Source organism: Watersipora subatra, chromosome 4 (assembly GCF_963576615.1).
Source record: "Watersipora subatra chromosome 4, tzWatSuba1.1, whole genome shotgun sequence".
Lineage (NCBI taxonomy): Eukaryota > Metazoa > Bryozoa > Gymnolaemata > Cheilostomatida > Watersiporidae > Watersipora > Watersipora subatra.
The window spans coordinates 58,628,922-58,650,411 of NC_088711.1; the positions used below are offsets into that span (position 1 = coordinate 58,628,922).

General features: G+C 36.5%; 2 protein-coding genes across 2 annotated transcripts; one reads left to right on the top strand and one right to left on the bottom strand.

Moving 5' to 3' along the window:
• The first annotated feature begins 4,240 nt into the window (after positions 1-4,240).
• LOC137394567 (marginal zone B- and B1-cell-specific protein-like) lies at positions 4,241-10,517 on the top strand. The gene is made up of 4 exons (XM_068081297.1): positions 4,241-4,587; positions 5,046-5,164; positions 5,584-5,688; positions 10,041-10,517. Exons 1-4 carry the CDS (start codon positions 4,321-4,323, stop codon positions 10,204-10,206), a joined length of 657 nt encoding a protein of 218 aa, XP_067937398.1. The 5' UTR covers positions 4,241-4,320; the 3' UTR covers positions 10,207-10,517.
• Positions 10,518-10,788: 271 nt separating this feature from the next.
• LOC137393618 (serine/threonine-protein phosphatase 2A catalytic subunit beta isoform) lies at positions 10,789-21,328 on the bottom strand. The gene is made up of 7 exons (XM_068080250.1): positions 21,278-21,328; positions 17,739-17,849; positions 17,251-17,460; positions 13,375-13,548; positions 13,014-13,265; positions 11,408-11,526; positions 10,789-11,258 (listed from the first exon to the last, which is right to left on the bottom strand). The coding sequence occupies exons 2-7, from the start codon at positions 17,841-17,843 to the stop codon at positions 11,186-11,188; spliced, it is 933 nt and encodes a 310-aa protein (XP_067936351.1). The 5' UTR covers positions 17,844-17,849; positions 21,278-21,328; the 3' UTR covers positions 10,789-11,185.
• Between the last annotated feature and the right edge of the window lie 162 nt (positions 21,329-21,490).

The window sequence follows — 21,490 nt, forward strand, 5'->3', positions numbered from 1 at the left end:
AAATGTATATTATTTTGTATTTTCAGACACTACAGTTTTGTTGTGTGACTTCCATCGCGAACAGGCCTTGTTGCGCCAGCTTAAACGCAGTGAAATGAATCTCAATCCCGCTAAAATGGAGATGAATATCCTTCTGGCAATGCTCCGGCGTATTGCAAGGGCTAGGTGCTACATATATTTCCTTGCTGCTCTGGTTATAATTATACACTAATCAACAATCAGTTGAACATGAAGCCATGTGCTTTTACAAAGATGAGTGTTTAAATTTTGTTGTGAAGCGCTTGCTAAATGTCTCCATCTGTTCCAGATCTGTTGAAAAGCATCTGGTGGCAATAGAACGATTAAAGGAGCATGAGATATGGAATGGATCAAGTCATAAAAAGCTGAGAGAGTACCTCACTCACAACTGGCTTGAGGAGAGCATGTTCAAGGTGATAAATTTTGATAAGGATGGCATTTATTTGCATTCTATATATCAGACCAGATATAACTGAATGTGAACAGCAGTAAAAAGAAAATGTGCAAGATAAAACAAGTAATAGCGGAGATTATTAAAATGAGTCATAAAAACACTGGAAAAAAATTTGCCCGTTCTTTGTAGTTCTACTTAACTTCGGTCTAAAAACAGTTTTACAGCGAGAAGACATTCTGTCTTGGCCCTTGCAGATTCAATCAAAAAGAAGGTGTGTGGGATCATCAGCTGTTTTTGTAAAACAACTCGCGCTCAGTCTGAAAACAGTAGTAGGTAAATTTAAAACTGACAATTGTCTCCATATCATAAATTGGGTAAAATAATTCTAGTTGCATACCTTTGAATTTTCTCAAGGCGTAACTTGTTTGCATCTTTTAAAAGTAAAAACCACACACAAGAGGTTCTAACTTTGTCCCTTGGGGAGCTCCTATCCTCAACATCAACATAACCAGAAAAGGCACCATTTATTTTAACACACTGTTTTCTGTGAAGTAAAAAGCTTTTGACCATGTCTAAAATATTCTTATTTAATCCATAACTTCTCATTTTCTCTAACACTATAGCACATTAAAAATTATGTTTTAGCAGACTGTAGCTGAACAAGTGATGTAATGGTTTAGGGATTCCTTGATAGTAATACCCTTGAAATCTTAATTTCAGAGATGGGCCTGTTGCTATCAAATGAACCGTATAGTATCTGTGAATACTAACAACGGCGTAGAGAGTATAAACGGAAAGTTCAAGAACAACTTTCTGCGCGGGCGACAAACAAATAACCTGAGCATTACCGTGAGGGTTCTGGTAGAAAAGTTCTGCGCACAACTTGAAAAACGGTAAGGACGAGGGATATGCAATGGTTTATTACACTGAACTAGAACTGCGCCTTGCCAACTTGTGTTCATTTTATTGAATGTTTCTTTTTATGTTGTAGCTATGATTAGTGTAAGTGTGTAAGTATCTGGGGTGGGATTCGCACATACATGTAATAGATTATAACAAACACATTGCAGTCTCACAAAACTTTTCTAATGCTGTACACTGCTTTTTAACAAATTGTTTTCTATTCTTCTGGCGTGTGAAGTAGCATGTTTTTGATTTCTCTATAAGCTGAATTATAATATAAAAATCCGTGTGCAATGTGCATCTGTTTTCCACTATTTTCCAACCCCTTCTAACACCTCTCTTCAAACAACAGACTTGGAATGATTAATTGATTGATTAATTGATTAACTGTTAATTGATGTTTTCCTTATTCTTATAGATACTGCCTAGAGAATGTCAGCTTATCTTCTCTGTACAGAAGTTATTCAACAGATGTGCCGTCGTTTCTACACAACAGACCTAAACCACTAGTCAATGACTGCATGGTAAACATCAGTCTAGCAAAGGGAATCCCCAGAGAGCGCATATCCAAGACTTCAAATTCTGTTTTTATTTTCAAACTCGGCAAAGTGGAACACACGGTTGATATGTCCGCACCATCCTGCTCCTGTCTCTCGTGGAGTAGCAGCAAACATCCGTGCAAGCATATGTTTGCAGTAACACAGCAGTTCAAGATTCCCCTACCTGAATGGTACCTGAACAGCCCATGGTTCACTATAGATGACCATATTATTGTAAATTCGAAAAAAGAGGCTGTTACTATGAAAGTGGCGTCTGATGAAAGCTCTACCACTGAAACTGAACTGTTACCACTTCCCACTCGAACTTCTCTAAAAAACCTCGCAAATCAAGCTAGAGAGAACCTCCGTGTATTGAGAAACTTGACATATTTGATGACAGACTCTGATAGGTTGGCATCACTAAACAACTGCCTGGAGAAGTCAGTCAAAAACATAGAAACAACTTTTCAGAAAGCTGATGGATTAACCCTGGAATCAAACTCTCGCAAGAGAAAGGCAATATGTCACAGCAAAGCAGGCGAAGTTAGATTAAAACTCAAGATAGGTTCAATATGTGCAGTTTGCATTGCTACTGTTAAAAGAGTTGCCCATGACTTTGGTAATGCAAAAGCAGTGAAGCTTTGAGATTAAATTTAGGGCAAAGAGAACACCTGACTAAGAATGTGCTCGCTGACCCCTGAATTGCGTTTATCAAAATGCTGTAAATGTGATCCTAAAACCTTATTCATTACAGAAGGCCAGTGGAAAGAAGGAAAACATAAGTGAAGAAAAGTTTGAATCCATCACCGATGAGGTATTCGTTTTAACCTCCCAGTTGCCATATCTAGTGCCTGATAAGTGAGAAATCTTTTTTGTGCAATCCTTAGTATAGAGAAGCGGAATAGTGTGTCTAGCAACATGCAAAAGTTTGTACCAGTCTGAGTAGAAGACACGCTTGGTCCAGAAAGTGATGCGAAAGAGAGGCGCCTAGCTTGAGAATGGCACTACCTAGATGGAAAACATTTTTATGTTTGCTTAATTTTTGCAAAGAAAACTGATGCAATTTATCGCTAAATTTCTTTTCCTTAACAGTACTTGATTATTTCTAGCTGAGGCCTCTACTCGTAAGACAAAAACGAGACCAGTACTCTGGAAGAGTTGGAGAGAAAGCCGAAGCGCATCGGGAGCAGATTGATGTCTCTTCATATCAACAGAAAGCACTCAAACCTCTAGCAAGACAAACAGACAACCTGTCTAAAACATCTCTATTCAGCGTGTCCAGTGATGTGGAGGTTACTACCATGCTTTCAGCATTTGCTGATGTTGATTAAATTGTGTGTTAACTTTTAGACGCAAGTTGATGCACAGCAGTCTCATCAAGAACTCATTGTCCATAAAACTCTTCAATTTTAGTTAATAATTAACTTCCAATTGTTAAAGGTGTAGTCAACTCATAGGCATTATTATGAGTCAACTAAACACTTGAATAATTTCATGACACAATTTTGTTTATTCGTGAAATCTTATATTTCTTAACAGTATTGGGTTATTAGTAGTGGGTTATTGCAATATTGCTGTGATAGAATATAGTTTCATTGCCGCCTTGGCTTTCTGATTTTTGCTTTGTGTATTTCTGCTGATGAATTTTAGATGGACTTAAAATGTTAGCATTGTGGCCAGTGTCTAATATTAATCATGATACATGTATTAAATTCTAGAAATCATATACATGTACTTGCCGTTTTTTTCTGACTTTATCAGCAATAGTATGTATAATTTTAGCTTTGATCTTGATTTTAAATACAAGCATATTTATGAAAAAAAATCTGGAAAATACATCTTTCTTGACTAACTCTGAACTTTGGATGTATGTATTAGTATAACTTTATTTATCATTCTTAGAACATCTAACACAATATTACAATATGCTACTGTTGATAAAACCAAAAGTATTTTGTTCTGAAACCGAACAAGATATACCCACAAAACAATATGACTTGGGAGATGTGGATAATTGTGCAATACACGTAGATGAATCTCAGTAGACCGACGGTTAAGCAGCTCCCATTTTGGCATTATGTTGTCGTAGCAACTGGGCATGCGCAAGACGTGACAAAAACAGAAATTCCCCCGTCACGTGACCAGGTTTTGAGACCCTCCAGTTATACTCGTCCCCAATTGGAAACCCGATTAGCCTTGCTTTTTGTCTAATAAAGCGCAGATCAAAGCCCTACACAAATACGTACTGCCGTTGTGAGCACGTGGTACAGCTTTCGCTTTGTTGTTTGCTTGATGCAATTGGCCTCCATGTTTTAGTGAAAGCTTTTAATTGGGCAAGCTTAACGTGGTTTAAATTGGTTGGTTAATTGTAACAGCCGCTCGTTGTGACACATTGCACTGCTTTGCCGAAGGATTGATACATAGAGGCAGCCTTGGTTGTAGTTGCTGAATCTCAAGGCAAGTACAATGACAATGAAACTGAAAATACTGACATGTTGGCTTATGATATTAGTTCTAATAATTAGTTGCAACCCAGTGCAATGTGAAGACGAGGAAGGGCAAGAAGATTTTGACGAAGACGACGAGTTTGACGATGTACCTGCTGTTCCGGAAGGCATGTCCAGGGAGAATATGATGAAATGGTCCGCACCCGATTTGAATGACGAAGAAGCGCATTCCACCCGGCTTCCTAGTAATCTCAAGTGTGATGGATGTACTGCGATTGCTTTCCAGGTACATTGCAAGGTTGATAGGTTTTGTAAAATTAACGCATTGAGAAAATAAAATGATTCTGCGACCGCATATTTCTTTTTAAAAATGAGTAAGTTAATATTTCCAAAAGCCATATATTCTAGCTTGCCATAAAACCAATAATAAGTGTATCCTGCATTTTAGCGAAAGCTTTGCTGTGGTATAAGCCTAAGTGAAACTCCACAGGAATGGTGAAACAGTGTTTTGCAAACTGTTTCAATAAGTCGACTGTAAATGTATAAAATAAAATAAGAAAACGTGTATTGGTAGCAACAAGTTAATAGTTAATTTAGTTTGCATAGTTGTCATCCATTCTTATGACCATTGAGAGAAAGTAAGAGCATGTTGTTAAAATATTTTACAAATTAGTTATCAGTGAGAAATATTTGTGCTATTGAAATTTTTATTACATGTTAAACCTTTTTGTATTTTATTGTTAGCTATCCGTACTGATCCAAGCTTTTCATACAAGCAAGTTTGCTAAGAAAGGAAAGAAGGCACCCGAGTCAGATATCATTGACTTAGTGGAGAAGATATGTGACAAGCAGGTATTTGACAGGTAAATGTGTGTCTGATCTTTCTAGGAGGCTTATCACAATGAAGAAGAGTGAATAAGAGTAAAAACTAAGTGTCTAAAATTGGGTGATGGCGAACAATATCATGAGCTATTGCTACTAGTATTGCTACTACTATTGCTACTACTATTGCTACTACTATTGCTACTACTATTGCTACTACTATTGCTACTACTGTAGCAACAGAACCTCTTTGAGATTTGCAGATCCTTCAAGTTAGAAACCACTTTGCAAGATTTAAAAATTAATTGTTTTAATTTTGATGCATATACTAATAACTGTATCTGACCCTTCTACATTGTTTTGCTTGAGGTTGAAGTATAATGCAGTTTGCGTTCTTGCCATAGTGTTACTTTTTGCACTGTTTACTGTAGTCTTGACATCTCAGCTGTTATCACTTTAGCTATGGTGTGAAGCCTATGCATGGAGTGAACAGGCTGTCTGGACCTGGACTGGAGGCTGCCGAGGAACCAGGAATGATGCAGGGAGGTGGGAGATGGCCCCACAGGTAACTTTCTTCTCTAATTTTTTTTCAATTGACATACTGTTTCCGTTGCGCGGATTTATAATTGTGTGCTCATTAAGTTACCGAGCGATAACTGTTTAAATGGCCATTTGCATGTTGCGGATTAGCGCGGGCGTTGTTTAAAAAAAGATAAGGAAAGTTACACCAGTGGTCAAAGCGGCACACTCCTGTCTCACTAAGCAGCATGGTTTCAATATAGAAATGACCAAAGTGTAAAAAATGTTTAAAATGGAATAGCTTGCACAGAATTTTCTTGCGCATCATTCGCAAGTGCTGTTTCTATCTTTCGCTTGCATGAAACAGTGGTTAAAATTTTCAAGTAACAAAACTCGCTTGACTCGTGGGTTTTTGTCATTTCTGTCTTACAGATGAAACAAACTTGTGAATTAACCGTGTCATTGAAGCAGTTCAGTTACTCCTAAAAAGTTACTTCATAGAGGCATGAAGAACATCATCAGGATAACATTGACTGGTACTTCAAGGTTCTCTTCAACACATTATTTACTCTGTAGACAATGGTTGAAAAAAGAAGCCGTTGAGAGTTTTGCTATCCTTTCTCAAACTATAAACTTAAGTGTTTGTTTGTTGTATGTTCAGTTTTAGCGATTGAATTTTAGAAACAAAAAACCACTTCACGTTGTCATTGAACTCGGAATCACCAGTTCTATGGTCAAGCGTGCTATCCACTGCACCATACGTCCGCTTGCAACACTATGGCATAATTATTGACATACTAATTACACCTATCCGCCAAACTTTGATGACGCCCGCTTGCAGCTTTCGTGAAAATATTATTGGTTACTACTAGCAGGCATGAAGTTCGTGATTGTATGAGAGATCATGGTGTAGCGATTACAAGCCAGGGTTGGAAAACAACCACGGTTTTTTTATGAAAAAACCAGGTTTTTTTGGTTTTTATGGTTTAAACCAATTTTTATGGTTTTTTATAATTTCACCAAGGTTTTTGCAATTGTAAGTCTAATTAACATCACTTAATATGATTGCATGATTGAGTATTGAACACACATATGTGGAATCAGTTGTTAAGGATGGTACTGTAGGAGTTGTTATGGGAAGAAAGAGAGTAAACATGGAAATCTCGGAATAAGTCTTTAATCAAATATGATCGATAAAATACAGAGCAGAAATCTTATCACATAAAGTGAATATTTTGCATACAACTATGTATAAGTAGGAATTTTAATCCAAGTGATTAGTCGTGTGGTAGTGCAGAGCATCATGCAGATGCATTGCTAGTGTTTGGAACAGTGGCAGATGACTCAACTTCTATCACCTGAATACTAGCATCACTGTCTAAATTGGTGTTTTCAGCTTGACATTTTGCTACGTGAGCTTTAAGCCTATCTGCGTGACCTCGCGTTATGACAGCACACCTATTACATTTTGCCTTAAAACCTTTGCCTGTTGCAGTTCGAGTGAAAAACTGTCAAACAGGATTCTGTTTGCGAGGCATGTTGGAAATTTGAGGCACAACTTTAACTTTTCAAAACACAAAAAACTTGATAAACTGAGTTCTAGCAATCCAACTACTTTGGCTTGTGCCGAATAAATGAAATATTAGTTTGCAAACTTGAAGCTTTTGCCCAAAAGGATTTTATTGTTTTAATTTCTAATTATAAGTAATCCTTTCTCACCGGCCAGACTTAAGAAAGTATTCGTTCATTACTAGAGACAATGATTGGATTAGTATATTTCACATGGTGTTTATATTTCATCAGTAAAGAGATCATCATATCACTTGATAAAACCAATTGAAAATGAAATTCACTAATCCATTGTTGTGCTATGGTTTCATGTAGTTTCAAATTGAGCTCTGCCATCAATTTATTACTGTGTCCTACATACACTTTCACAGCTGATAATTACATATAATTGCATTTCTACCGCACATGAACCACTAGGAGCTTAAAATATTATGTTTTTCACAAAAAATAATGAAAAAACCATAAAAACCGGTTTTTTTCGGCTGATTTAAACCATTGGTTTAAACCGAGTCAACCCGGTTACAAGCACAATTATTTCAAGCCGTGCCTGCGTAGGTTAATGACAGTGCACTCGGCATCACATTTGTGCATCTGCCAAACGTATGAGTTCGATACCTGGGAGGTGCAATATTTATTCCTAACGCTGGCTACAGATGGACGCAACTTTTGTTATAGTAAAGATTTGGATTAGCTGAAGTTATTCCAATCTCCTGAGTAAAGGGCAACTACATTACCTGCCACTATTTATAAACTGTTTTTAATCTTGAACGAAAGTGTAGCATAAGAAGTAAGAAATGTTTTTCAGCATTCTGTTTTAGCTATGCCTCGAGCTTTCAAATTCATTGGGTAAAGAAATGTAGCCAATAGCAACTACATTACTTGCCACTGTTTATAAGCTATTTTTAATCTTGAACGAAAGTGTAGCATAAGAAGTAAGAAATGTTTTTCAGCGAACTGTTTTATGCTATGTTTTATTCAGGCTCTGATGTCAATAGTCTCGTCAATTGTTCCATTCTATTTTACTACATTTATATAGTCAACCCTCATTACAATGGACCAGTCGAGGTGGTGGATAATCTGACCTATCTGATGGTCCAGTTTAACCGTTAGGCCTATATACAGCTATATATTATATGAATTATGTCTTAATACAGAAATATTCACTCAAATGCAGAGCAGTAGAGTGTGAATTTGCAATTTCAATACTTTGTGAGAATGGAAATTCCACAACATTTCCATGCTGCAGATATTTCTATAAAAAAATAGCAACAAAGTTTGGACAACTCCTGTAATGACAAGTTGATTGCGAAAATTACAGTTCATGCAAAGTTGGAATTACTAGCGTGTTGTTTTGTTATTATTAAATACTAAATATTAAATAAGCTATTGCTTAAAACTAATTCAAATTTATATTGTGGTTTCTCAACACATTTATAAATCATAAGATTCTATTTCGCTATCATTGAATTCAAATAGGACTCATAAGATATGGTGAAAAAACATACAGTCAAACATGGATAACTCGTCCACGGATAGCTCGAACACATGGTTAATTCGAACATTTCCTTTGGTCCGTTCCCACGTAATGATAAATTGCTATAGATAACTCGAACTCAACACTGTTAATTCGAACTGTTTTTTTGCCCAACGGCTACCGAAACGGTTGTTATCGCTTTAGAAAATCACTTTATTCAAAGCCATAGAGGTAAACTTCATCTTTTCGTAATTCATAAGCGTCGTTATTACCACCATCGGCAAAATATTTTTGTCAACGACTTTTCTAAAAGTTTGGTGAAATTTGATTTATACTGCGATACGATGAATAGCACGGGCTAGCCGGGTCACGGGCGCAAGGATTTTCGCCACGCACATACAAAACAAAAATCGCATGTTGTTTTGTATGTGCGTGGCGAAAATCCTTGAGTGCGTGACCCGGCTAGTCCGTGATGAATAGTTTTCCGACGTTGATTCCGTGTTGAATCAACGTCGGAATGTTGAATGTTTAAAACGTCTTAAAAAATGTTGTAATTAAACGTATACGTTGTCTGAGCTACAAAAAACTATTCATCGTTTGACCTAAACACAGGATACATGTGTACATTCAATAAGTATCTATTAAAAAAGCGTGAGTGATATAGAATGTACCGTAAAACCTCGTAAAACTTCTAATTGAACTGCCTCGGAGTGTTGCTCTTAACGAATCCCAGGTAAAGTAAGGTAATCTGCATAAACTTCAAGAAAAAACGGCAAAATCGATCGTGGGTAAAGCCCCAAAAGAAAAAAATGTCTTTTCTTTTGAGCATTTCAACAACGATCAAGTTTTGCCAATGTCAATCTGAAAAACGTCCTTGCAATAACATCACCTCAAACAACAAACCAATCTCAAGTGATAGAAAAATCTCTATACTTTTTCATGAAAACGTTTTAAACTTTACATTAGAAGCATTTAATTTGAAACAAGCCATTTGTGCTTTTGATTTATATTATAGTTTGTATATGTACATGTATCTACTAATAAATAAGTAAATATATGGACTTGTGACAGTGCTCTGATAACTTGAACGCTCTGATAATTCGAACACTTTTGCTCGGTCCCTTGAAGTTCGAGTTATCCATGTTTGATTGTATTTTGCTTTTTCGAGTGATTTAATGCACATATAGGTGGCTCCAATAGCTGTGAGTTTTATACAATTAATCATTTTCTAAATTTTTATTACAAATCATTGTACATGTGTACCAATTATTAATGGTTCAAATGTAGCTGCAATCAAAGTGATGGAGTTATTTGCCCATTATTGTGCAGTTTCCATATCCATTCATCCTTTGCAGGCTGTCCATGATGTGTGGAGAGATAGTGGGCGAGGCTGATGAGTACGAAATATATGAGTACATTCTAGAGCACGGACCAGAGGAACTGTTCAGCTTTCTGTGTGAAAACCCTGATAATGACACACTCAACAGCTGCGGCGGTCACAAACCCAAGGATGAATTGTAGATCACCAAGTTGTCTAGCCAATCCAATGGTGTGGCGGTGTTGGTCAACAATTTTGCAAACATTGTTTATATATTGTGAACAAATTTTCTTGTAAATGTTTTTCTTTTTTCAGTATCTGTTTAGGTCAGGACAAGTTAATGATCGGCTCAGGGTATCATGTAGCTTTCTGCTCAGCATTATCTGCATTCCATATGATACAGTTCAACCATGCATACATTTTGTATTATTCTCCAAGGCTTTTTATACGTGATGTATGTCTCTACAATTTTGCTATCATTAGTGTTGTTTATTGAACAATATATTAATGAAGTCATTATTTGAGTTGTTCTGACTTGCAAAATCTAGTCTTCAAGAGGTGAGCCATTTTATGGAAGATAATTCTAGAGAAGATACAATTGATTATGACAAGAGTGATCTGAATTTTTCGTACCTAAACTTTTTGCGAGTCAACGTGATATATTGGGTACTTTGGAAACAACATGAGTATACTACATACATGTACACATCTTTGCAGACCAGTTCTAACAAACGGGTAGAGCCACTTATAATCATATATGCATACATAAATAGACAAAAAAGAACTGAGTTTGGCATACAACAATTTATTAAATATTTGTATTGTCCTATGGTATATATACACCCCATGCACACAGTATTTTCTGGCCCAGCATGCACAAGGAGTTAAACTGCTGTCGCCAACTAAGATAAATAGACTAAAGTTGATCTGCAGAAGATTCTGCCAAATCGATGACATGAACAATGAAATTTCGCTAATTTATATGACCATTTCGAACACTGATAGATTGAACCCGATTGAGCTCCAGAAAGACACTGCACTGCCAAAATGAGCGCAGCACCCAATTTATGTGTTAGAAAAATTACTAAAAGACCAGATGTGCAGGTTGTGCTTGTCCTTAGTAAGGCAAATGTAGGCAAAGCAAGCGATAGTGTAACAGTAACAAGCATACAATCCTCCTGCTCAAAGGAAATAGTCTGGGGTACGTCTAGTGACATGGGGTTCGCCTCGTCTCGGTGCCGGGTCGAATTGTAGGCTAAAATAGAAAGATATAGTGATTAAGTTCTATATGGGCAGTTTGTATACAACCTTTCACTGAAAATAACCCATCCCACTAGAGACGAATACTCAAACAAGTATAAAGAAAGGCTTTGATAAGCAATCGCGACTAGCATTACTACTCACAAAGAATATTTGAGAGAATCGTCTAATTCCATAATGGCTGCTTGGTTTCCACATCTGTAGCAGTAGTTGGGGGCGCTGAATATGGTTACAACATTGCGGTCATGACACCAATTATAGCCCTGCAAACATTAAGAATTTTAAGAGCATGACGTGAGATATAATTAAGGTTTAATGGGAGGGATAATAATAGCGTTATATGTGATTAGTGAAAGGACAATTTTAACTTGTAAATCATGTACATGCTAACAAGCTGCTGGCTATTCAAAACATACAAGTGGTAAAACACATTCAACCAAAGATTGATAGCAGTATTAGCAGAGCTCTATGACCAATTCCAAGCTTGGGTGTTTTTAAATAAATGATTCCAAGATGTCTTTTCTATTCTTTGATGTTTCTCGTCTAAACAACACTGCTTTTTTCATTTGTGCATCACTAGTGCAACTCGCACTAGCCTTTCTGAGATCCATAATTGCACAACTAAAAGAGGTTGTACTGCTACATTGGTCAAGTATATCAGAACTAAGATATGCCAAGGAGACCAGCGTACACGTGTACCGATTCACAATAACTTCAGATATCATGTTTTAAAAAGTATGCGTGAGAGAAAAAAGTGATATACGCCACTGCTCTTTACTTGACAAAGCAGTTTTGCTAACAACCATATGCCATGCTCATTTGTGATCACAATCAAAAGAACAATTTTCTATTATATATAACAAGCTATGGCGGTTACACCCACAACACCTAATGTTTATAACAGAACAGCTTCAAGTTCTTCACATTACTAGCTTAAAATTATATTTGCGGCTCCCATTATAAGATTTTCCTAATTAACATTTTGGCCTGAGATCTGCTGGTTGGGACAGCACTGATTGCGCCTTGTAAAAACAGCAAGTTTCAAGGTCTTAAATTGCATTCATGTAAGGGAGTATGGACGAGCATGTCTTAATAACCTTGAGCATCTGGTAGTTTACTTGAGATAACCGAATAAATCAATTGGCCAATCATATTTTAATACACCAACACAGTGAATATTTGGAATTATCTTCTTTTCACTGCTTTTAGTGATATGCGATCGATAGGGTAATTGCTTTATTAATGACTCATTAAGGAATCCAATAATACATTTCATGTGCTGGATGCAACTGGTATGTAGTAATCACTAGGTTAATATAACCTGAAAACACCCAACTATTTATAGAGATCTGGGCACTGGCTTCTGGAGATGATCACCGCTTTCATCCGTTATCGACGGACCTACCTGACTCGGCTACCATGTAGCGACATGCACCCCAATCAAGGCAAAAACTATTATATTTCTCTTAGAATTATCAAAGCTGTGTGATTAAAATCATGAAGGCTCGCATGTACCCTAATTACATAGATCCTATGCATCAGAAATTTAAAACCATCCAAGTCGTGATGGACTCAAGCTCTGACTGGTCACCTTTCGTATGCAGCCAACAACATGATTGTCCCGCATGCATTTGTTAAAAGAGACACTGTAGATGAAGACATGGTAACTGCCAAGCATCCCAAGAAATGCGGAAAGCTCAACTGTCGAGTGCTGTAAAAAAGTGAGAGAAGAAAGAATAAAGAGACTGACCTCCATAACAAGTTGATGGGCTCTAGATACAAGAGTCAATCCATTGCTATGATTAAAGGTCTCAGAGATGTCCTGGCCAAAAGTGTAACCCGCACCACGAGGAGAAATACCCCAGCCACCCCTGTCATCTGGGTCTGACCAGAGAAGGTCACACATAGGGCCTTCATGAGGCACTTCCTGTATTCGGTCTAATGCACGGATGTGGTCCAGCGTGTCTATTGAAGGTGACAGTCCACCATGCAGACAGAAAATCTACAGCGTAAGTTATAAGTGAGTCAGGCCTAGAAACATAGGAAGTTAATCCAAGTAATGATTAGATAATCCAGTTGGTTTTTAATAAATATACAACGGGGTAACATACTTGGGAATCAACTAGAGCAGTCAAGGGGAGATAATCAAACAAGTCAGTGAAGTACTTCCACACATTGGCATTGCCGTATTTGCGGAGACACTCGTCGTAGAAGCCATAAACCTGTGTAATCTGCCTGCTCTCATGGTTGCCTCTAGTTATTGTCACCCGCTCATAGTGCCGCACCTATACAATAAATAAGAACAATTATAACATCACTCAGTAATACGTAAGGCTTGAAGTGCAGGAGAGATAATACGCAGAGGGCATGAGACAAGGGATAGTGTGAAAGTGCTGGTACAAAAGGTACTAGTTGATGACTGAAACATTGGGGATCAAATAGGTGGTGTCACTGGTATGAACATCAGCCTTACAAAGAATTCTTCGAAAATCGGGCAGCAAACATTTTTTTGTCTTTGACTTAATCATACAAATAATTTCCATTGAGACACTCGTAACATAAAATACTTTTTTTCAGAATTGAATTTTAGTAATGTTTTTATTTAAAAATATCTCTTTGTGAATTGCATCATAGTACTTTAGAGAGAATAGATTATTATTAAGCTTTTTGGTGTGTTTTAGATTTCATTTTAAAACATGCGCACCGACAATTGGCTAGTGTACAAGTATACATATCGAGCACTTTAAGTACACCCAAATATGTGAGCGTTCGCCATCAGTATCAACATCAATACCCGTGAATTCGCTAATGAATTCATTCAATACTTCTCAGCAGGTTTCACCATTAAAGTTGATGTGACGCAATAGAGGTGGAACGAGACACGAGACATCTCGAGTATCGACCTGTCTCGTCCCGGATCGATCTCGTCTTGACCTAACTATTGCCAAACTCGAGACAGGAAATAGAACTAAAGCGCCTACGCACGGCTGTTAAAACATGGCTTCTCGCGGTTACAATAACTCCATATATTGTAATGGAATGCGGGCAACTGACTTTTTTAAGTTATACCTGGTCCGTTACTACCTGTTGTTTTTGATTATGTTGGCCACCAAGTCTAATCATGTAGTCCGGACAACGGCCCTGTTAATATATTGTAGTCCGGTTCTGTGTCCTTAAAACTAGATACCGGGTCGTATCCAATTACCCTCCAGACCCGGTTTAATAAATAAGACTGTTGCGGGTAAAATATCTGTATTTTATTGTATCGTGTCCAAACAATAACTGCCCTTCATAAAATTTGGGCCTCTTTTAAATACAACCAATTGCGGGTAAAACTTGTCCGGACATGGAGAAACAAACTTAAGGCCGTGTCGACCACAGCCCGTGTTCCGGGTAACAATGCCATTATCATTAGTTCAATATAAAAATATATACAGTAATTCATATAATTTCATGAGTACAATTTAGATGTAATTCACATACTACTGTTAATGCACAAACAAAATTTAACATAAATGATACAATAAGAATGAAAGTGTTATCGTGTGTTCTTTTAGTTGCAGTACTTCTTTGTAGACCGTCAGCTGCGCCGATCGATCAGCTGCGATCACAGCAGCCGCCGATCGATCGGCGGCTATCAGTTTCATTACACATTTCATTACAATATAAAGTAAGACCTATTCAATAGATGATAAAAATATACATGTGCAAAGCAATATGTTTATAATAATTATTATCAATCAAGCTCAAAATTCTTAGAAATATATAACTTCGCTATTTTAGAGCAGTTTGTATCACTTTTGTTTACAAAAAATAAATGCATATTGCTATAAAATGTTGTATTTAAATCGTTTACACCAGGAGAAAATTCAATTTAAAAAGGTTTATAAATTTCATATATCAAGTGCGCTAGTTCTTGTGTAGTGAGTGAAATCATCACCAAATGCTCATTATTTTACTGTCTCGTGTCTCAAATTTTCACAAGACAGTGTCTCGAGTCTCGTCTCAAACTTTTAAAAACCTGTCTCGTTCCATCTCTATGACACATTAATTTCAACAATTTTATACAGTACTAACTTTTCATGCTTGAATTTATGACAAACCAACAATTATAGATTTGCCTCTGCTCTACCCCAAATACAGAGGAATTGTCACACTGACAACTACATGTATGTATTTTAGTTGCCGAGTTTAAAATACTTCTTGTAAGTGTGTATATAATGAAAAATTGGACTGTTTTATATTTTGGATGCAGCTAAAATTGAGAGATGTCTTCAACATTTGATTAAGTTTGATGAAGACCTATGTTTTGACCTAAGACTAATACCAAACTGTTGAACTCTGAGGCGTTGTTGTAGCGATATACTCTTGCTTGTATTGATAGACAGAAAGTGGCATGTATTAGACACAAATTCCTTAGCTATGCAGTCTAAAAATTAGGTCAGATGACAGTTTACCCATAAATTGATTCGTGGCAAGATTTATAATCATGATGAATAGTAGGCTATATTTCAAAGAAAGTATTTTAAAAGATCGAGCGACAGAGAATGACAGGTAATAATGCACTACTCAGTGTATTGCACAGTTTAATTACTTGAGTAGATAGTTGGCAACATAAATATAGTAACAGAACTTTGTATTTTGTATATTGCTGCTCAGGCATAAACGTGATGAATGGTTTTACAAAGATACTATTGGTGATTAAGATGCAGTATGCCCTAACACCGCGTCTTTTGTAAAATGAGTAGATGTCAGATATCATCATACAAATGTGGACAGAGCTATGAATGGAACGCGATATATAGTACAACACATCCATATGACATGTAGGCTATGTATATTGAATTATAAAACAAACTGGACCTCAGTAATACACAGATGATGACAACTCCGTAATAGCCTGAACAATAGTGAGACCACTTATTATTACCGCAAAAGAATACCTTATATGCGTTTTAACTGAATATCTCTAGATTGCATCATGCATGACTGTTGACTCAAAGCAAAGAATACTAGGCACGCTGAAGGGAAGCCTGACTCAAGTCTTTACAGGAGATGATGTAAGAGATAAGCCTTAAGAGATATGCAGTGATAAGGCGTTTGTAAGCTGGCGATGCCATTATACCCTATTGCTAAGCTCATTTACTGGACATGCTTAACTTATCACAGTGGCCTATCACATCATAACTTATCACAGTACTAAAACTACTAACAAATGACAGTAAAAATTCTCTCTTTAATAAGTTTACATTTGAAACAAAAAAATATTCTGTAAAATTTAAAATTTTACAGTTCAAATACCACAGAAAATAATCGAACAAAACTTATAATTATGGTAATTTAATAGCTGTATAGCAATTTTTGTGATACATAACAAAAAATTGTACCTTCCAAAGTCAAAATCTCAAGTGAATTTTTTATCCTAGTTCAATTGTCCTCAGGAAAACAAAGATATGCACAGCTAGAACATCATGGTATAACCATCATGCAGACATTTTTCAAAGTTACAGAACTAAAACTTCCTGCAATCATTGGGTTTTAGGATGGTTAGAGTTCGCGACATTGAGTAGATAGTCATACAAAGAAAAAATACAGGAATTTGGTGAAATGTGGTTAATGTACAGCTATAATAATCATGGCTTGACACTATATTTTCAACAAAGTAGCATAACATCAAATTAATAGTACAGTGATGCAGTAAAGTGACTAACAGTGATGTAGTTAAGTGACTAACAGTGATGCAGTGAAATGACTAACAGTGAAGCAGTGAAGTGACTAACAGTGATGTAGTGAAGTGACCAACAGTGAAGCAGTGAAGTGACTAACAGTGATGTAGTGAAGTGACCAACAGTGATGCAGTGAAATGACTAACAGTGAAGCAGTGAAGTGACTAACAGTGATGCAGTGGAGTGACTAACAGTGATGCAGTGAAGTGACTAACAGTGATTCTGTGAAGTGACTAACGGTGATGCTTTGAAGTGACTCACTTTTAGCGCGACGAGCAATGTGACGGTCTCAACAGAATAGTACCCTCTGTCCACATAGTCACCCATAAACAGGTAATTGGTATCGGGAGACCTCCCTCCTATTTTAAAGAGCTCCATGAGATCATGGAACTGGCCGTGAACATCCCCACACACTGTGACAGGACAACGTACTTCCTGCACATTTGACTCTTTCATCAATATTTCTTTAGCCTGCAGAGAATTACTGTACACATGAGTTACAGTCCGCAAGATTCATGTAAAGGGATCACAGAAAGCAACCGAAGCAGAAACAATCATTTACCTAAAAGCTATTGTTATTTAAATTGCCAAACGCATCAACACCTGTGTCTATGCGAAACATCCCTTGCAGTAGCCTCTTCCAGTGATTAAACTTGAAAAAAGTACTTCAACCAACCTTGGCTCTGCATTAAAAATACCACCATGTATATACTGGTATAACAGTAAAAAAGCTATTGGTCATTGATTACCTTTTCACATAGTGTCTTAACCTGAGGCTCTGTTAGCTGTTTGCATTCATAGAGTTGTTCTATCCATTGGTCTAGCTCTTTGGCATGCGCTCTATCATCTGCCATCTTCGTCTACGATAAAATCAACCTTGCAATAGTCTCTAAGCCATGCTATATAGTCTGTATGTACTCGGTACTATCCAAGTCATGCCAATGAAAGTTCGGTGCAAAGATCACAAGTCACGTAAGATAGTCTCAAAAACTTCGGTCCACCATCACATCATCGCACAGCAGATCATTGTATACAAGCCTTCGACAGTTTATCTGACATAATAATGTATTTTAACTCCTAAGCACTGTTGAAAGAAAACCAATGAATGTCCAAACCAATACTTATAAGAATTTACATAGTGAGAGAGCTTCATGAATTATGAGACAATGGTACAGCCATTCTCTAATGTATATAGAGTATTGCAGACCAATGCGCTTATTTATTATCTCTGATCTGAATCAAGTTCACCATCATTTTTATAATGCATTAAGAATTTTTCCAACAACCATAAGACAAAGATTTCAGTCTTGACTCGAAATAAAAAATAGCGTGCGGCTATCTAAAAAACGACTCTTTAACTCGAAGATCAAAAGTTTATGGCAGTTCTTTTCTTGTACGATCTACGCAGCCTGCTTTACTATTAAGAACTAAAAATTTGTCTTTTACATAGCCATATTCCACATATATATATATGTAGCAACAGCAAGGTAAATGCTTCAAGCTGCCATATCTTAACCGAGCAGACAGCAATTTGATCTATGCAAACTAATAAAGTAAATATTTGAATTGGTCAATTATAAGAAATCTACTGAGCTTTGAATGTAAGTCATTTTGTCGTCGTACTAAAGAACAGGACCTGAGCAGCACTGGCATGCCTGACTAGACGTTCTGTGTTGTTTATAAAATCCACAGATAAAAACGTGTATGGCAAAAAATACAGCGATCAGACCATTTGTTTACCTAACATTTCCTGCCTTTGCTATCATCAAGACAAACAACCATGTATTGAGCTTCAACAATAACAATCTAGTAAAAGCAAAAACTAAACTAATGACAATCTTAAATTTACCTGACCAATCGCGGTATGTAAAGGAAACATTTTACCAAATAAAAAGGCTGAATCTGTCAATGTTTCGTGTAATAGGCGCTATACTGATATTTCACACAAAGTAATTGCAAGATTTATTCATAGGGCTGGTTCACACTATATCGCTGTATCTCGGCGTTGATGCCAAAACACTTTGATGATCGTCGTTGATTACAATGTTCACCCTATCACATAATCACAAACCCATCCGTGTTTGCATCAAAGAATATTCCGTGATGTAGTGTTCCCATTTTTCTTTTCAAACTTGCGCAAAGAAACCTCTTTGTTTCCGCATGCTTGAATCAAATACTAGTCTCGCTGCGACTATCATAAACAGAAATAAATCACTCTATCCCCGACCGCGAATTACTATCGCCGAAATGGTTCACATTTCAAAGGCGGTCGTTGCAAACTTTTCCGACATATCTGCATTGCTACGTCGACGTTTCATCCATCAGTTTACGGTTTATATAATCGACAATGAATGCCGAAAGAAAAATGTTGACATACAGTGACAAAGGTTGAGCCAGCCTATAGTGAACACTAGTAGTTATAGTATAGAAGCCGGTCAGTTAGTTCAGTTTTAAGGATGAATTTACAACTCTGCCTGGACCTGAATGCATGTTTAGTTGCCTTTATATTAACCAAAAATTTTCTGGCTAGAGCTCTTTATGCGTTGAAGAAAATGCAATGTCAATATATCCAATGAGTGGAAGAATTGCCACAGGAGAGAGTGATGATCAACCAGAGTACATTAAATAGTCGTTATAACATTGTAGAATTACATACTTTCAGTCAAATATGAATGCATAATAATCAAAGGATTACAGTTTCAACAATGATTTCAACAAATGGTGGTAGCTTGATGCTGTAACTTGAGCAATGATTTCGCAAACCAGTATGTTAGAGGTTTTTCTATCATTACTTATATTACTACCATTCAACACATTTAAAAATGAACTTACACAAAATCTTTGTAGATTCTACCAAAAAGTATCGGTATTTTTCTATTATTTGTGATTGTTTTGTTGCTTAAGGTGATTTGATTGCTAGATTAAAATCAATAAAACTAGATCCGGATTGATAGGCTCAAAAAATATGTGCGGAATGACGTCACTAGTAGTTATCATTGATATCGGCTGTATGTGTACAAGTAGAAGCGTTACAGGTCTCTATTCTGTCAGTCTCTTTGCAATTACTGACATATTCACACTTTCGATAGGTCTGAACGTTTTAACCGCGATCAAGTTTTATCAATTTTAATCTTGAAACATTCTAACAATTAGATCACCTTAAACATAAAAGCAATCGCAAATGATAGAAAAATACCGATACTTCCTGTTAAAATTTACAAAAATTTTGTGTAAGTTCATCATTTAAGTAGCCTTTTCAGCTCTTGGACAATGCAGCCAGTAGCCTACTACATACTCAGTGCAATGTGTATTGATTACATCAGCAGCAATGCACATATTATGGATCAGGATTGTAGGTAAAATGACAAAAGCTTTAATATCTATGGTAGTCGTAGAAGGAATATGCAGGTGTCTGTTTTTCTGCACTAGAACATGATAATACCAACCCGCAAAACTTTGCAAGATCTGAAAATGCTGCAGAGAAAGACCGTACAATGAAACACAGTGTAAGTACAAAGATAGAGTGGGCAATTGAGGCTACAATGTTTAAAAAGTAGCCACATTAACCCCATGCGGTTTCTCTTCCCAAAAATATTGTTCGACAAGAGCCACTAACGCTTTTAAAAACACTTTATAAAAAAACGCAAGTCAACTGGGCAAAAAAAAAGTTTATCAGAACTGTCAAATATTTTAGACTAAAACTGATTTTTCGGCACAATAAATGTTAAAAATGAAGCACTTTCGTTTTTAAAAGGCTAATTCGTGAGTGTAAGAAAATTATAGCAGGACTTGATAACAAGTAAATATAAATTTAGTAGATCACTGTAAGCAATCCCTTTCGTACTTAAGAGTATGCAAGTTTAATCTTGAAATGGAGCGAACCCGGCTTTTAGGATATCTGTATATTGATAAATTCGTCGAATAAAGATTTTAATTGGTTGTCTAACGATGTGAAACAATTGCGTTTTTAAACCTACACATTGATAATGCACCGATGAGTAAAATTCCAACATACACTGCCACTGGTAGTCACTTTGTAAGCAAATCTCTCTGTAATATGTAACTATCGTAAGTGGTTCAAACGATGGAAAAGCATTTAAAAGCACTGATATCGGTGAGTTATCTACATTAAGTTTATGGAGCATAGTTTTTCAAATCATTCACACGAAAAGAATGCACCGTACATAATAAAAAGCTACAACAACAACATGCACACAAGTCTATTAATACACCCCTAATCCAATTATGAACAATAGTACTGAAAAAGCGTGTTATTTCCGGGACTTACTTGGAAAAAATATTGGAAAACGGTCACCAAGATGGCTGCTAAGGAGTAGTGGACGAGGTAATAGCATGCTCAACATTCAAAGTGTGATTTTGTTTAACTTTTTAGATAAAATTTAGTGCTAAAAAATGTATTAAAATCAAACATTTAAATTAATTGCTCTAAAATAACTTTACCCACTTTTCAAAAAAATTAAACAATGTTCCCTTGCAGCGT

Coding starts and splice junctions, on each gene's coding strand:
- LOC137393618 (XM_068080250.1), bottom strand. CDS start 17,843: ATGGCAGATGATAGAGCGCATGCCAAAGAGCTAGACCAATGGATAGAA. Junction 13,549..17,250: donor CATTGCTCGTCGCGCTAAAA/GTGAGTCACTTC, acceptor TTTATTGTATAG/GTGCGGCACTATGAGCGGGT. Junction 13,266..13,374: donor CTGCTCTAGTTGATTCCCAA/GTATGTTACCCC, acceptor CTTACGCTGTAG/ATTTTCTGTCTGCATGGTGG.
- LOC137394567 (XM_068081297.1), top strand. CDS start 4,321: ATGACAATGAAACTGAAAATACTGACATGTTGGCTTATGATATTAGTT. Junction 5,165..5,583: donor GACAAGCAGGTATTTGACAG/GTAAATGTGTGT, acceptor TTATCACTTTAG/CTATGGTGTGAAGCCTATGC. Junction 5,689..10,040: donor GGTGGGAGATGGCCCCACAG/GTAACTTTCTTC, acceptor CATCCTTTGCAG/GCTGTCCATGATGTGTGGAG.